Here is a 16,180-nt window from a genome sequence, read left to right on the forward strand (position 1 = left end):
AAAGGGTTCCTGAGCCTTTAAATGGTCTCTCAGGCTGGTTCAGTAGGAATCACAAGCATGGGAAAGACTGCTGACCTGACAGTTGTGCAGAAAACCATCATTGACACCCTCCATAAGGAGGGAAAGCCCCAAAAGGTAATTGCAAAAGAAGTTGGATGTTCCCAAAGTGCTGTATCAAAGCACATCAATAGAAGGTTATGTGGAAGGGAAAAGTGTGGTAGAAAAAGGTGCACAAGCAGCAGGGATGACCGCAGCCTGGATAGGATTGTCAGGAAAAGGCCATTCAAAAGTGTTGGGGACTTTCACAAGGAGTGGACTGAGGCTGGAGTTAGTGCATCAAGAGCCACCACACAAAGACGGATCCTGGACATGGGCTTCAAATGTCGTATTCCTCTTGTCAAGCTGCTCCTGAACAACAAACGTCAGAAGCGTCTTACCTGGGCTACAGAAAAAAATAACTGGTCTGTTGCCCAGTGGTCCAAAGTCCTCTTTTCTGATGAGAGCAACTTTTGCATCTCATTTGGGAACCAAGGACCCAGAGTCTGGAGGAAGAATGGAGAGGCACACAATGCACGATGCTTGAAGTCCAGTGTAAAGTTTCCACAGTCTGTGTTGATTTGGGGAGCCATGTCATCTGCTGGTGTTGGTCCACTGGGCTTCATTAAGTCCAGGGTCAACGCAGGCGTCTACCAGGAGGTTTTGGAGCACTTCATGCTTCCTTCCGCAGACGAGCTTTACGGGGAATGCTGACTTCATTTTCCAGCAGGACTTGGCACCTGCCCACACTGCCAAAAGTACCAAAACCTGGTTCAATTACCATGGGATTACTGTGCTTGTTTGGCCAGCAAACTCGCCTGACCTGAACCCCATAGAGAATCTATGGGGCATTGCCAAGAGAAAGATGAGGGACATGAGACTGAACAATGCAGCGGAGCTGAAGGCCGCTACTGAAGCATCCTGGTCTTCCATAACACCTCAGCAGTGCCACAGGCTGATAGCATCCATGTCACACCGCATTGCGGCAGTCATTGCTGCAAAAGGGGCCCAAACCAAGAACTGAGTACATATGCATGCTTATACTTTGCAGAGGTCCAATATTGTTCTATTTCCAATCCTTGTGTTATTGATGTCATGTAATATTCTAATTTTCTGAGATTGTGAATTTGGGGTTTTCATAAGCTGTACGCCATAATCATCACAATTATACCAAAGTAAGGCTTGACATATCTCGCTTTGCATGTAATGTGTCTATCTCATATATTGGTTTCACCTTTTGAGTTGCCTTACTGACATAAATGAATATTTGCACGATATTCTAATTTTTCGAGTTTCACCTGTAAATGATGAAAGAAATATCCTACCATAAGTGTCTGTCCTTCATGAGTGCATCATGATGTTGCACACATACTGTATACACCAGGAGCAGAGCTTGTGTTGCAATGCTCATTTTGTCATTCTGATGAAATTGTTGGATTCTGTGGGTGCCTCTACTTGAAACAGTTCTAATCTGAAATGCTTTGCACTCCACTATTTTTCACCAACCAAAAATTATAAGTTGATTTCCATTCTAATCAACAGTTTCATCAAATCTAGATGAGACTCAGAATAATCAAATCAAGGGCTTCATCTCAAATAACTCCTTTTGTGCCAAACTTCTAAGTCCCCTCCCTCCCTCAATTATGCTTAAACCTGTAAGGTGCTAAGGTATCGAAGAAGTATGTAATAATACATTCATTCCTATACACAAGAGTCAGCATTGGCTAGGGATCTTTCCAGGTGTACCATCTGTGAGTTTTTGGTAGATTGGGCAGTTTGGAATATAATAAATAAATAAAATAAATCTGTGGCAATTCTGGACTTAAAATTACTTTAGGCATAAGTACTACAACATGTAGGCTACCTATATTCAGTATTTTAAAAATTGTCTTCATAGACATTAGCCTCATTTGGTAGTGAGGAAATAGAATCTGTTGTGCACTGCTAATGCAAATATAAGTTAAAGACTGAATATTACTATTTTTCCTTATTCCACAAAAATACAGGGTTGTACCCACTTTGACTGGGGCCCTGTACCTCAGTGAACTCTAAGGCCCCTTCTAATCCGTGTATGTTAAGATTTCTATAACGTATCAGTGTAGACTATGGCTCACAACTGGATATGCTATCATCATCATCATCTTCTTCATCATCATCATCTCAACAGAGAAACCTAGAGGTCAGGGACAAGTCCTAAATTAGACTTTTCTGTGACACAGTAGCTTTTTATGTACAGATGTTTTTAAAAGAGAGAAACAAAAGAAACCTAAGCTTGCAGTCTAAAGTAATACAAATCAGACACTGATTTATCAGTTTGCAAGGAATGGCCACATCTAAAATATGTCTGGATTCACATATCAGGCTAAACTATGGCCTGTTTAATCATGATTTATTGAATAAAGTATCCTTTTTTTTATTCATATAATATAAGCTATAAACCATGTTTGCAAACCACAATAGCTAGGTTCATGCAACCTGATAAATCTACTACAAAATAATAAACTACATTGTGATTTAGCATGATGTGCAAACAAAGCACCTGTCTATGCACGTTGGAACTAATATGGTAACAGCAGTGAGTCAGATCAGTCTCTTTACATGCAAAATTAATGCATTTTCTGCTCTTTCTTGCTTGCTTGGAGGGACTCTACTCAAGCCAAATATTTAAATCAGACATCATTCACTTATCACAGATTATAACAGAGTTACTTTGGTTAACAAAATCAAATTATGTCACTACTGTGATGTACATTTTAAAAAGCATTCTTTCCATCTTATGCCACATAAACAGTACATATTTTAAAATTATATATACACACATAGAGCTGCTTAAAAACTAGGAAACATACAGCTATATCATAATGTCAAAACTTTTAAATGTTATGAGAAGGAAAATGGACCCCATTATACTGCATTCAATTGCAGAATCTCCTATATAAAATGGATTATCTCAATTCCTTTCACTCAGAGTTCAGGGAATGCATTGGTCATTTTTATTGGATAACCTTTGTTGGGTCCCAGACAAAACGAGAATAGCTCTCTCAGTCCTATAAAACCTCTCAGCAGAGTTTGATATTGTCAATCATTGTATCCTACTGGGTTCCCCGTGAAGGTCTGCGGGAAGTGCCACTCTTTTACTGTGGTTCATTCTTTCCTGAATGGGTAGTTCCAGATGGTAATGTTGGGAGATGAGTAGCTGAACTTCAGGCTATTGCTTTGTGGGGTGCCATATGACTTGGAGCTCTCTCCCCTGCAATTTAACAATTGTATGATGATACCCAGTTGTACATCCCAAACCTGGGCTGATGTGGAGATGCAGCGGAGATCCTCACATGGTATGGAGGCTATGAGGGACTGGATGGGACAAAATAAACTAAAAGAGAATCCTAGCAAGACGGAGGTACTATTCATCTGAATCATGTTGGCTCTGCTGTTGGTCTTGAATGGAATCATACCCCTGCCAAAGGAGGTGACTTGAGGATCTCCTGGACCACAGCTACTAATTAACCAGCAGGTAGAATCTGTGGTCAGGAGCCTTTACCCAGCTTCCACTAATGTACCAGTTGCAGCCCTTTTGGGAATAGGAGGCCTTGTCAATAGTTACTCATGCCCTTCTCCTCTTGATAGAAGACAATTACTTGGGGCTGCCTATGAAGATAACCCGGAAACCACAATTGGTGTAAAATCCGTTAGCTTGTTGGGGCAAATAAAGGCAGCTTCAGCTGGGTGACACCAATTTTGTGGGCACTGCACTGGTTATCAACAGGTTTCAAAGTGTTGGTTTTATAAAGCCCTACATGGCTTTACTTCCAGTATTATTTTGTTTGAACTGCGTGTTCCGCATAGGAAGGGATGCTTCAGATCTGCCCCCTCTAAGAGATGGGTGGGGTGGGAATCTTGAAGGCATGCTTTCTTGGTGGCTATCTTGTCCACATGATATAATCCTGTCCTTCATTGTTATCTTTTAGGATGGCTGTAAAGATGGTTTTCCTCCTGTAGGCATTTGGGGTTTAAATTGCTTATTTTCTGGGTCATTCTCAATGATGACGGATACTAAGGTGTAATTGGGTTTGGAATTTTAATTTTAATCTGATTCATGAAATTGTATCGTTTTTATGGCACTTAATTCTGTTTGTGTGTTTTTATAACTGTGAATCACCTAGAGTAGTTTGAATGTGGCAAGATATAAATTTTTATAACAGTAATAACAGTGCATGAGGAGACCTCAGTATCTCTGGAGACATGTAATGGTTCTATTTTTGTTTTGTGTCACATATATAGACATTAAACAATATGACACTACCGTTATCAAAGAGACCCAAAGAACAAGGAACACTGCATTTGACTTGAGGAAGAGCAAATGCTTTTGTGCATGTGATAAAATATGCATTAATACACATATGGTTTACATTTTGTTTTCCTGGAATTCATCCAAGGACATTTCTATTAGCTCCACTGTTCCTCAGCTGAGAATCCTAGGGAAAATACAGCATCGCTGAAAAAGCCACAGTACTTTACACTCAAGAACAGGAATAATATTCTAGGAAGGCTATGTCTGGCCCACGTTTAATCTTTCTAAAACACAATAACAATAAATGACTTAAAAATTCAAAACAGCAGTAGGTTTTTAAACCTGAAAGGAGACATCTTAAAAGAATAACTACTAAATGTATGCACAAGACTTGTCTGTCATGTCAACACGGGATTCAATGTACATCAGCTCTAATGAAATAGTGTAGTTCAAGCAATGTATTATTCAAAGCCAGCAACAGATCCCTTTCTCCATATGCCCTTCTTCTGTACCATTTATTGAACAGATGAGAGTCTAACATACAAGTAAAAAATTGGCCTTCAGGGGCTTTGTCAAATGCCTGCTTCAAACAGCTTGTATAGGAATATCTTGGGGCAATTCTACACATTGTCTTTAATATTCTGCATGCAGCAATGTCTCCCCCCCGCCTTACTAAAGTAATGATGGGAAGGCTCATTGGGATTTGCAGTGTAATGCTTTGTCCTACCACTGTAGCCCTGATCCAGAACCAGCTTCTCCTCATGCTTGTAATTTGCACTATAAAAAAGTTTATTTTGAGGAAAACTGGGCCTTATGATGCCTGTGTAATTCTAGAAGACTTGGTAAATGACTAGTGAGAAATTGCCTACGTATATCATTTTGAAATGGCAGCAGTGAAATTTTAAATTATGTTTATTTATCCCCAAAATAAACTTAGAAGAAATTATGCTACTTCTGAACAAATAAACCCAGCTTTGCAATGGTTCTCTCCAACTTTTTCTCTAAGACAAAATGGAGGAAATAAAAGGATTCTTTTCCAGACAGATAACCTGCCAATTAAAGTAAATGGTCTCTGAGAGAGAATATTTAGTTTCTTTACAACAGCCACATTATCAAGAACTATAGATCCAAGGTTACAAAATCAAATTATCTCAAGAAGAACATTTCCAAAGATAATACTTTGCATGAGACACTCCATTTACAATGCAATACTATACATTTGTCTTTGGAAGTAAGCATTGCCAAGTTCAATAGGTTTTCCTCCTATTATATAAGGCTGCAGCCTAAATAGTTACTTTTCAAAATATTTAGTACCACCTGTATGCAATAGGTCTGTTATTACCAGAGTTTAAATGGTTAGTTCACTTTAGAAATCCTTCAATAAGCATGCAGAAAATTTCCATTTTAAATTTTAAATTAGAATTTAATTTATTCTAATTTAGAGTTTGGCAATAATCTAGCTAGCTGATGCTAAAACAATTAATGAACAATTTTCATTTTCAAAATTAGGGCAAGATATTTACACAGTACAGTGGAACCTTGGTTTACGAACTTAATTCGTTCTGTGACTCTGGCCGCAACCCGAATTGGTCGCAACCCGAAGCAAATTTCCCCATAAGGTTCAATGTAATTACCGTTAATCCGTTCTGGCGTGGAGGACAGGGAGGCGGCTATTGCTTGGAGGGAGTGTCCCCCTCCCTACGACCACGTGTCAGGGGCAGAAAATGGCCCTGGACCACGTGTCAGGGACGGAAAAATGGCCGCGGACCACATGTCAGGGGCGGAAAAATGGCCGCGGACCACGTGTCAGGGGCGGAAAATGGCCACAGACCACGTGTCAGGGGCAGAAAAATGGCCGCGGACCATGTCAAGGGAGGGAAAATGGCCACGTATCCTGCTTGTACCCCGAGGCAGAGTTCGCAAACCGAAGCAAAATTTTGCGGCCAGAGCTGGTCGTAACCCGAAAAGTTCGTTAACAGAAGCGTTCGTAACCCGAGGTTCCACTGTAGTTGAACTCAAGCACAAATTGAACTATTATGACACAGTGATTCTTTCTGATTTTAAGGAATTTGTTGTCATAGGAAAAGGTTTATATGGCTTTAGGTCAACATTTCTCTATCATGGCAACTTCTAGATACATGGATCTAAGTTCCAGAATTCTCCAACCACACGGTAATTACAGAGAATTCTGGGTACTGAACCTTACACAACTGAAAATTGCTATGGTTGGGAACACTGCATTAGATGAAGTTAAACAAATTAATACAGAAGCCTAAACAAAATCTCTTTATTAGGGAACACACAAAGAGCTTGTTTCCAGGTTTTATAAAGGCACAACCTGGATGAAGATTAGACAATGGAATAGTTCGATGATTAATCTAAGTGCAGTTTCTCTTCTCTTCTTCTCTACAGATACTATTTATATTGTACCAATGATACATTATCTTTCACTGATACATTATCTTACCTTTGCCATCTGTGCTTGAACCCCAGTGGCTTTCAGGGCAGATACGGCTTTCTGAGCTGCAGCTGGACTATCAAAGTCCACAAAACCATAACCTGAAATTTAAAACAATTTTGTTTAGTAAGAAATGTTCACTTTTCATTCTACTTAAAGGCACAGAGTTGGAGTCTTATTATAACATATGAATATTTTATTTTATCCTCATAATGATCTCATTAGAAATTACAGATATGGATTTAATCAATGCCATTCAGCAAATGTCATGCCTGAATTGAAGATCTGAAGCTGGTTCTCCTACATCCTAGCTTTCTTAGAAGCTTATAAATAGTTATGCAGGCCTTAAACTTATTTCACCTTCACTTTTATTGATATGGACTTTGGAGGCAAGAGTAGATGAAGCCCGAGTACTTTTGAGTCTTCTGTATGGTGCACAGATAGGACTCTATAAAAACATCCCACTGATGGAGTTTCTTCAGCCTAAGTTGTTGAGAAATATTTTCCAGGTACCACAATGTGTACCCAATGTTACTCTCCAGCTGGAAGCTGTTATATTCAGAATTGATATGATGATGATACCCTGAACTACTGGTCAGAAACAGTCTTCTACCTAAGTGGTCTGGTCCCCCGATCTCTGATAAATTTATCAGCAAATGGAAAAACTCCATCTTACATAAGTTGAATCATTGTGGCTACTCTCTGGAAGCCATACTAGTCTTAGGTTTTGGTCAAGCCAAAGCCAAGCTAGGAAGCTGAATCCTATGGCCAGTAGAGGTCTATTTGGGTGCTCAGCCCTTTAACCTTAGTCCAGCCAGATACCTGAGGCAGATTGAAATATTCAAATATAAGCGTGTGTGTGTGTATGTGTGTGTATGTATATGTATGTATGTGTGTGTGTGTGTATATATATATATATATATACACACACACACACACACACACACATTTATATTATATTATATTATATTATATTATATTCACACACACATAAAATAAAATTTATATTAGCGTGATTTAATGTTTTGCCTATAGCTGTCTTGGTAAGGAGGCATAAGAAAATTCGTTTTCATAAATGGCTTTGCCCATGTGAAGAGCCATGTTGAAACCACTGCCCAAGAGTTGCTTTTTAATGAGATGGGCAGTGACAAATTTGATATATAAATTAAAAAAAAAATTATTCTATATTGTTCATTTTATCAGGATATTCGTACATGTTATTTGACATGATTAATATCAAATTATCCAGGCCATCCAGATTGATTTTATCTCAGGTATTTATTGTCTCATAGAATTGATACAGTCTCTATAAAAATTGCTAAATACTGTTATATTATCTGCAAATATTGAAAGTGAATAATTGCACAATTATTTGTGAGAGCATAGTACCCTAGTATTTTATATTCATAGTTTTATTACTCTCTATTTTAGTTTATTTAACTGTAACAAAGTATTCATATTCTATTGTCAGCATTTTTGTTGCATTAGCATAAACGTTAGTTCTAACATATTAGGATAACAGATTCCTTTCAGGTTTAGTTATTTAGATTAGTCATACTGATTTTACAGATTCAATGCTTGTAATTCTATGTTCTATTTTATTACTGTATTCATAGTTGCATGGATGCCTTATTGTATCCTAAAACAATTTACTTTGCTATTTGCTGGTCATTGACCAAAATAAAAGTTTCTTCTTCTAAATGAATATTGGGTCTGTCTAGCTTGACTTTTCTTATGAAAACTTTGAATTAGTTTTCCATTACTCTCAAAATATCAGACTTCTATTTAATGTTAGTTTAGTATCACCAGTTTCTCATCCTGGTTAGGAAACCAATATTGAACCACAACTTTTGCTTTGGTTATAAGGAAAAAAATGCTTAAAGCTAAGATCAAAGGGTCATATCCAGCTAGTATAAGAATAAATAAATATAGTGTGGGTAATGTGAGCAACTGAATATTCTGTTGAGCTTAATAGAAGTATAGTTTATTTTTAGTTCTTTTAAAATTAGTTTATTAAGGCATGATATTATTCATGCGAACCATTAAAAGGAAACAAACATAATCATGCTATGGACCCAGTCATATGTGCTAGTTTAATCCTCCATGTTAGCAAAAGAATAATAGTAACTAATTCTGATACGTTCATAACAGAGTAGTCAATCTCAGACTTAGTTCAAGGGTGCTTATGCTTTGATTTGTAAGATGGCAGAACCAGAACTGCCTATGAAACAACTTACTGTAAATAGCTAATGTAAGCTACAAGTAAATGAAAGGTTGTTCTAATTCGAAAATGGTGTCGTATTGTTAAAAACAAACTTGAGATGTCTATCTGGATATAGTTGTTTATTGCAGCATACTCCATTCATTACAGAATATTTATAATTCCCACTGACTACTATGTATCCAGCTACGCTTCACAGCTTCCATTTTTAGGAGCATATACTCTTTCATTTCTCATCCACTGAATATGCAATTGACATTTCATAACCTAGAATGGCGGTATCTCCTCCCCCTGGACAAAATGGCTAAACGTTATTTATGCTAAGTTCCTTGTTGTCCTGTTATGCACTGCAATATCACTACAAGAACAGCGCACTTGCTTCTTCACAAAATATAGAACAAATTGGGTAAGGTCCAAGACTAACAATAAAACTGGTCAAAATCTGTACTTGAAATTTTGATTCAGTACACTAATGAGGAGATGACATCTGGACCCCTTGTATACTAAATTAAATGACTTTGTCACCTCTTATATGTGGCAGTGATACAACAAATATTTGGGATTTTCTCTATTCACATTCCAGGAAAGAATCTTCAAGATTCCAAAGAGTTGGAGTCGGGCGGCATCCAAATTGAATTAAATAAATAAAAGACTACAAAAAGAAGTGGGCAGAAAGAGTAAGTACTGCTATTCATCAGTAGTATTAATTTTCCATAGATCCAAACAACAACCCGCACACATAAGTGTAATTTCTCACGTAGCATGTTTAATGGGCTTATATTTCATAGAGGTAGTAAATGTGATACAAATAGTTCAAAAACTTTCTTAACAGTCCAAGTCTGATTTGAAATATGTGACTGGGTAAGGGTACAAAAAGAGAACTTGGTGGGTTTTAAAAATAATGTCCAGACAAATTCAAATCTTTGTACAGAAATCATTTTTATTACAAAATGTCTTTAAATATGAAAACTGTTGATGTCCAAATTTTACCATGAAGCATATGTAATGTTATCAATATATATACAAAAACAGGTGACTATACAAGAACTTTATACATAGACCCATTCTGATACTGTATCCAGGGGTTATAGCTTGGAGTTCTGAGGTATATAACTCTGTTAGTTGTGTTAGGAAGAGAGTAGTTTTTTGCTGACATCCATGCTCCCCCCGGGTTTACAGGCCCTTTGTATTGTTGGATTGAGGGACCCTCAAGAGTAACATGGGAGGAGTGGGGGCTACAATGAAAAGGAAGACTAGATAAAAATAACTATGCTACCCCCACATTGTTCAGCAAGGAAATTCCAGTGGATCCCAGAATCCTTTGTTAAGAGAAAGAACAATTTTTCCTCCAGAGAAGACTAAGTCTTTATCTAACTATATATAATTAATTAATATTAAATAACAACACATATTCAGGATATTTTTTTAAAAAAATCTATGGATTGGGTCTGACTTTAATAAGATTTGATTTGATTGATTTATGGATTGGGTGGAATACAGTAACTTTTTCCCTAAACTTATTACTGGTCATATATTGGTTATACTAATCTAGAAAATAACCTAGGTTCGCTTTAGGGTCCAGTGGCACTATGCTAATAATTTACCTTTCATGTTCAATAAGTCTAAACATTCTGTTTTCAATATAGTTGAGAATTGCTTGCTGTTTTGAAAAGACATCTAACCCTCAGAGTTAGGTAGACAAACAGAGAAAAGATGGTGTATTTACTAATTAAGATGTCTGAACTTAAAGAGTATCTCGACTATGCTCATATTGTGTTGATTATGATGAGTAACAGATTACAATTACAAAAATTAACACAACCCTATGATTTCGTTTCTGATGTGAAATAACACATCAGAACAACAAACAAGCCACAGTTGAATAACTTATTCTATAAGGGAAACTATATTTGACAAATGTTCTGCCTTAATTCTTCCTGATTTATTCTTTATATTTTCCTCTCTAAAGCTGCCTGCAGAGGGAAAATCTACCTCCTGCTTCTTGCAATGATCTCCAGGCTCAGCATTTTCTCAGTTCAAAAACTCAGAACTTAGGAAGGCCAAGCAAGAGAAAAGCAGTACATCTCAAGTAGCTCCAGAGATCCTTGGGACCTGAATCCTTAGCCCACTCAGCCCATCCTAAAAAAGGAAGATATCAACGCCAACTTAGTTTAAGTGCTACCCCGCTGCTCAAAATGGGATGGATTAAAAAAAGAACAATTAATAAACCATATGTAAACACTTAGAAAACTAGAATATGCTGTGAAGAAAAATTCTGAGGGGAGAGAAATAACAAATATGCACAACACCCTATGTAATCCTACACATGTCTAATCAAAAGTAGGTCTTCAATGAATTTAGTGGTGCATATTCCTAGGTATCTTGGCACAGGTTTGTAGTTAATTTCATTTAAACACCTTTTTACTTCTACATACATTTTTTAACAAATTCAATTGATATTAGTCATGGATCTAGAACAAAAATATAATATGGAAAAATACAAGTTTTAGATTACCAAGTCTCTTGAGGTTAAAATCCTTTTGCATACTATGGAAAAACTTACTTCTTACCACCAGCTTTTCTGAATAAAATAATTCAATTCAACTAAGCATGCATTTCAATTTCTCTTATTCTTGGTTGTCAGTTGTGTCTCTGTTCTTGGAGGGAACCAATTTTAACAATGCTAACTGGACTGACATTTTCCCTTGATTAGAAAGCATGCATCCCCTTTTGGAAAGTACGATTGAAACTCAGTATGTCAGTGTTTGGTATTGTATTCTACTTACTACTCATTTCGTTAGGAAGTGATCTAATCATAATCACAGTGAATGCTGAAGGTCACCAAACCAAATTAATGTACTCAGTGTCTCAGAGAAAGAAGTTTATTATTTTTCCTACCTATAATTATGTCAGTGAAAATGAAACCCTTTCACCCTCTCTCCATTATATTCGAAACGAACAGAACACAAACACAATTAGGGGACTGGAACATGCAATTAAGAACTACTTAACATTCACCCATTCTAATTAATAAAGCCAATTTACACAATGTGTAATCTTTCTGGATACTTCATACAGTCAAATGGTATTCAACTCAGCAGGCAAGGAAAATTCATGTTCAAACTCCCCTTTCTTTTCTGAAGCAGAGGCTAAATGCCACACAGTGGCATGCCTGTTAAGTCTGTCTGGAGTCGTCATAAGCATCCATGTGGGTTTTAAAAGTTTTTTTAAAAAAAATTTATTTATGTATCTATTGGGCTTATATGCCACTCTAATTTTTGCTGATTCTGAGCATCTTTGTAAATAAGATTAAACCTATACATAAGAAAAGATAAAATAACTAAAGAATCAGCCTTTACTTATTATCTAAGGAACAACACAATTCCATTAACAACAGATGCACCACCTCATATCCATCCCCAAGGCCTGTTGGAGTAACCAGGTTCTGCTCACCCTCCAAAAACTCAGCAGGGTTGGGGCCATATGGATCTTGGGGAGAAGGGGAGCAACAACTGAAAAGGTGTGTCTTTGTGGTGACATTCCCTGAGAGAAAACTCAAAGGGTATGTTGTAACTGTACTAGGGAGAAATGAGTTCAATGTAATGCAAAGCTACTATACATTAAAAAGAAAAAGAAATGGTGATTTTAAATTCAAAATTGAAAAAGGAATTGAGAATGAACATACCTTTGCATTTGTTTGTTGTTTTATCCAAAATAGCTTTCGTAGATACAATTTTCCCATATCTAAAATTTTAAAAACAAACCAGAAGTTACCTTACGAAATCTCAGTGATCAAATGAAGCTGCAATATTCTTATGTAAATTTGCACTTGTAAAAAAATACATTTACTCAACCTTTTACCTCCAACAAAGCAGCATTGATTCTATTTCTAGTTCTCCTAACTAGAGTAAAGATTAAAGCCTTGTGATAAAATGTCTACAGACAAATCAGTTCTATTGGGCAGATTGTGCAGAGATGGTCTACTCAGCAAACCTTTCATTAATAGAAAATTGAGAAATCCGATATTACATAATTCTGCACCAGTATTTAACTAGTCAAGCAAACCTTTAATGGAATTCAAGTCACCACCAATAGCAGCAGCATCTGTCCACAGCATCCCATTCTAGAAAGATCAAACCAGTGAAGAAGCAACAACAGGTTCCCAGGATCAGAAGATCATAACATCCATGGTTTTTCCATAATACTCAAGTTCTTGGAAATCATACACACAATAGGTGAAACAGCTTTATGCTGAAAATGATTTTGTCCTTATATTCTATCTATGGCACGCAAAAGACTTCTCAGATTTTTCAAAGGTGATACTGCTTCACACTACAAAGATCGTCTGCCTGATCTGCTTTCTACTTACTAAAGAACTTGCATGTCTTGCTAAAAATGGGGAAACCACTTTGACTTTAACAAAGGGGTTATTGTATTTTCAAGATGAAGGATAAAGAAATATTTAAGTACTGCCTGTCATGTAAAGCACCTCCAATTAAAAGCTGCTTTAATCTGAAATAAACAGAAAAAAATATAGGCAGAATGCAGTAATCAAACAGATCAAATGGCTGTATTTGATATAATTCCCATCTTTCCTCCAGGAGTTCCCAGGTGGCATACCCAGTGCCCCCTCCTTCACTATTTCAGCTGCACTGCCATGACCTATCAAGTACCAAGGTGAATCCAAAGTAATTTCAGCATGCACTTTAAATGTAGCAAAGTTGTTGCATGTTTTCATTCTAAAAGAACTTCCCAAATAATGGGTGCCCCCACTAAAGAGACTGTCTTCAAGCCTGACACAATCAGGAAGGCCTTCAATGATTACTGCAGTGGCTGAGCAGATCTATACTGTGGATGTTTTGTTTTGAAATAAATAAATTGCATCTCAAGACACACTCTGCTCGTACTTGTTGGATACTTCTTCTCTGCCAGATTTATTTTCATTAGGCTGTGGGAGGAAAGTTCAGCATTAAGTTTTCATTTCAATTTCTAGGGTACAGTGATACAATAGGACTTAAATTTCCTCTTTGTTTTCAGATAAGCATATGGTCCAACACTATGTGAACCCCAAATGTGAACTCCTCTCTTCATAATCCTGGCACTGCATAGGATTACAGGTAGTCCTCATTTAATGACTGTCTCAGACTGCAACTGTTCCCAGTTACAATGATGAAAAAGTAACTCTGCAACCAGTCCTCACATTTACAACATTCACATGTCTGTAAAGCAAAGGAAAGCTGAAGTAAGATCATAAGCACAGTTATGGTTTCACTTAGTGACGGCTTTGCTTAACGACCAAGTTGCCAGTCCCAATTGTAGTCACTAAATGAGGACTACCTGTTATAGCATGCTTTCTTGAACTGTTTTGAGCACGATACTTCTCTCTTAGCAATCCCTAACATTTAAGAAAATCTTATTGGCAGGGATAGCCCTGAGATTGGAGGGCCGAGGAAGATACCGGTATTCCTTCAAATAACCTGCACCTAAACTATTTAGGGCTTTAAAAGTGATCACCACCACTTTAACTGTGGCAGCTCAGTCCTGTAATAGTAATCTAACGTGGCTTTATCAAGTTCTATATAGCTGACAAATAAGCTATAACTAGAAATAAAACCCATGGTTGATAATCAATGTTATGTGCACTTCCATACATTGTACTAGTTCCAGGCAAACTCTTGAATCATGTTTTTGATTCATCACAAAATGTGCAATCCACTCTGTGATGACTTATACATGTATATCAGAGTCACCTGTTGGGGGGAGATGGGCAGCATACAAATGTAATAATAAACAAACAAACAAAATCTATCTATATTTCTCCACCCACGGTGTTTCCCTCATGTCTGGATTAAGCCAAAGACCTTAAGAACGGAATTCATTTTTTATTGATACTAAATGGATATTATAAGGATCTTTTTTTTTCAGCTTTCCCCTTTTTTGTCGTGTTTCATTTATTTTAAGCACCACCAATGTATATAAGTTCTTTTTTCTCCTTTTTGACCACTACTGTATTTTACAAGGTTTCTATACTCCTCCTTTTTTCAGAAAGGACTACAGCAACTATAACACTGTGCTCCTGAAGGCTGCTGAAAAGTATTCTTAAGATAAAGATTACGCTGCGGAATCAATGGGGAGTACAATAAAAAAATATTATTTGTCTCAAAACTTCCAAGTAATTTGTCCACATCATCAGACAGCACAAGCTAAAATCTATCCAAATATGACTAAATTAAACTCTAGCATCACCCTTCTCTGATTCTGTCATAACAACGGTATTCAAATTGGAATTAATTGGAACAATTTTATCTGCAAATATATTTTAAACTGCCCCTAGTAAGCCTTTAAAAGTTCATCTGGTTGCCTGATCCTAAAATGAACATCTTTTTGCTACTCAAAAAAGTTCTGCTGGCAGACATTGTGCAGGTTAGTGGAGAAACTGGATTTCTTTAGCACTATCACAAATTCACAGTAGGTCCCCAAACTGATTCCTACCTGTGTCCAATGATGATTGCAGTTTAGATGATGATGATGATCACCACCACCACCTGTTTATCTAGTCATTTCATAGCCTTCAGATCTGCAGTGTGCTAATATGCCTTTACAGTTGGATTAAGTATTTTTGTGAATATTAACCCAGAATAATTTCCCCATTTCAACAATGTTTAGAGACTCAGTAGAACTACCAACACTAACTGTAGGAAATATTCCCAAAGACAATAAAAAGTCCAAACTGTGATCAGACTATGGTTACAGAAGCACTCATTCCTCCAATTACTATTTCCTACATCAATATAGAAAACAAATCACAACCCAATATATGTCTAGCTAATGCCTGTGGTAAGATCAGGAACTGACTCTCTGTACTACAATTTTTGGCAAGCCCCACCCCAAGATGGGGGCCAAAACACATGGAAGTCTCCATATTAAATGAGACAGGTGCATGATAAAAGTGATACAGCTTTGTTTCTAATGCCTTCCTAAGTATATCCTAGGGCAGACCCAAATTTCAAAATTATCACGCAATGTCACCTCTATTTCTAGAAAGAAAAGATCACAGTACCTTTGAGGCATATGTGTGAGTGAAGGACAAGGAATGAATGCTGACAGAATACTGAACAGAAACTCTGCAAGCAGGTTCTAGAGAAAAGAGAAACTCTCTTCTTTTCTTGTAGAG

General features: G+C 37.0%; 1 protein-coding gene across 5 annotated transcripts in view; it reads right to left on the minus strand.

Annotated features, from left to right (window-relative positions):
* The window catches only part of RBMS1 (RNA binding motif single stranded interacting protein 1), a 142,239-nt gene that overhangs the window by 27,087 nt on the left and 98,972 nt on the right, over nt 1-16,180 (minus strand). For all 5 annotated transcript variants that reach the window (XM_088146642.1, XM_088146641.1, XM_088146640.1 and 2 more), the window contains exons 3-4: nt 12,692-12,750; nt 6,795-6,886 (exon numbers count right to left, since the gene is read on the minus strand). In XM_088146642.1, coding sequence (XP_088002768.1) covers nt 6,795-6,886; nt 12,692-12,750 — 151 coding nt within the window. The remainder of the gene's footprint in view (nt 1-6,794; nt 6,887-12,691; nt 12,751-16,180) is intronic.

Source organism: Python bivittatus, unplaced genomic scaffold (assembly GCF_059951505.1).
Source record: "Python bivittatus isolate LINGU-HERP-01145 unplaced genomic scaffold, Pbiv_v1 ctg000480_np1212, whole genome shotgun sequence".
NCBI classification, from domain to species: domain Eukaryota; kingdom Metazoa; phylum Chordata; class Lepidosauria; order Squamata; family Pythonidae; genus Python; species Python bivittatus.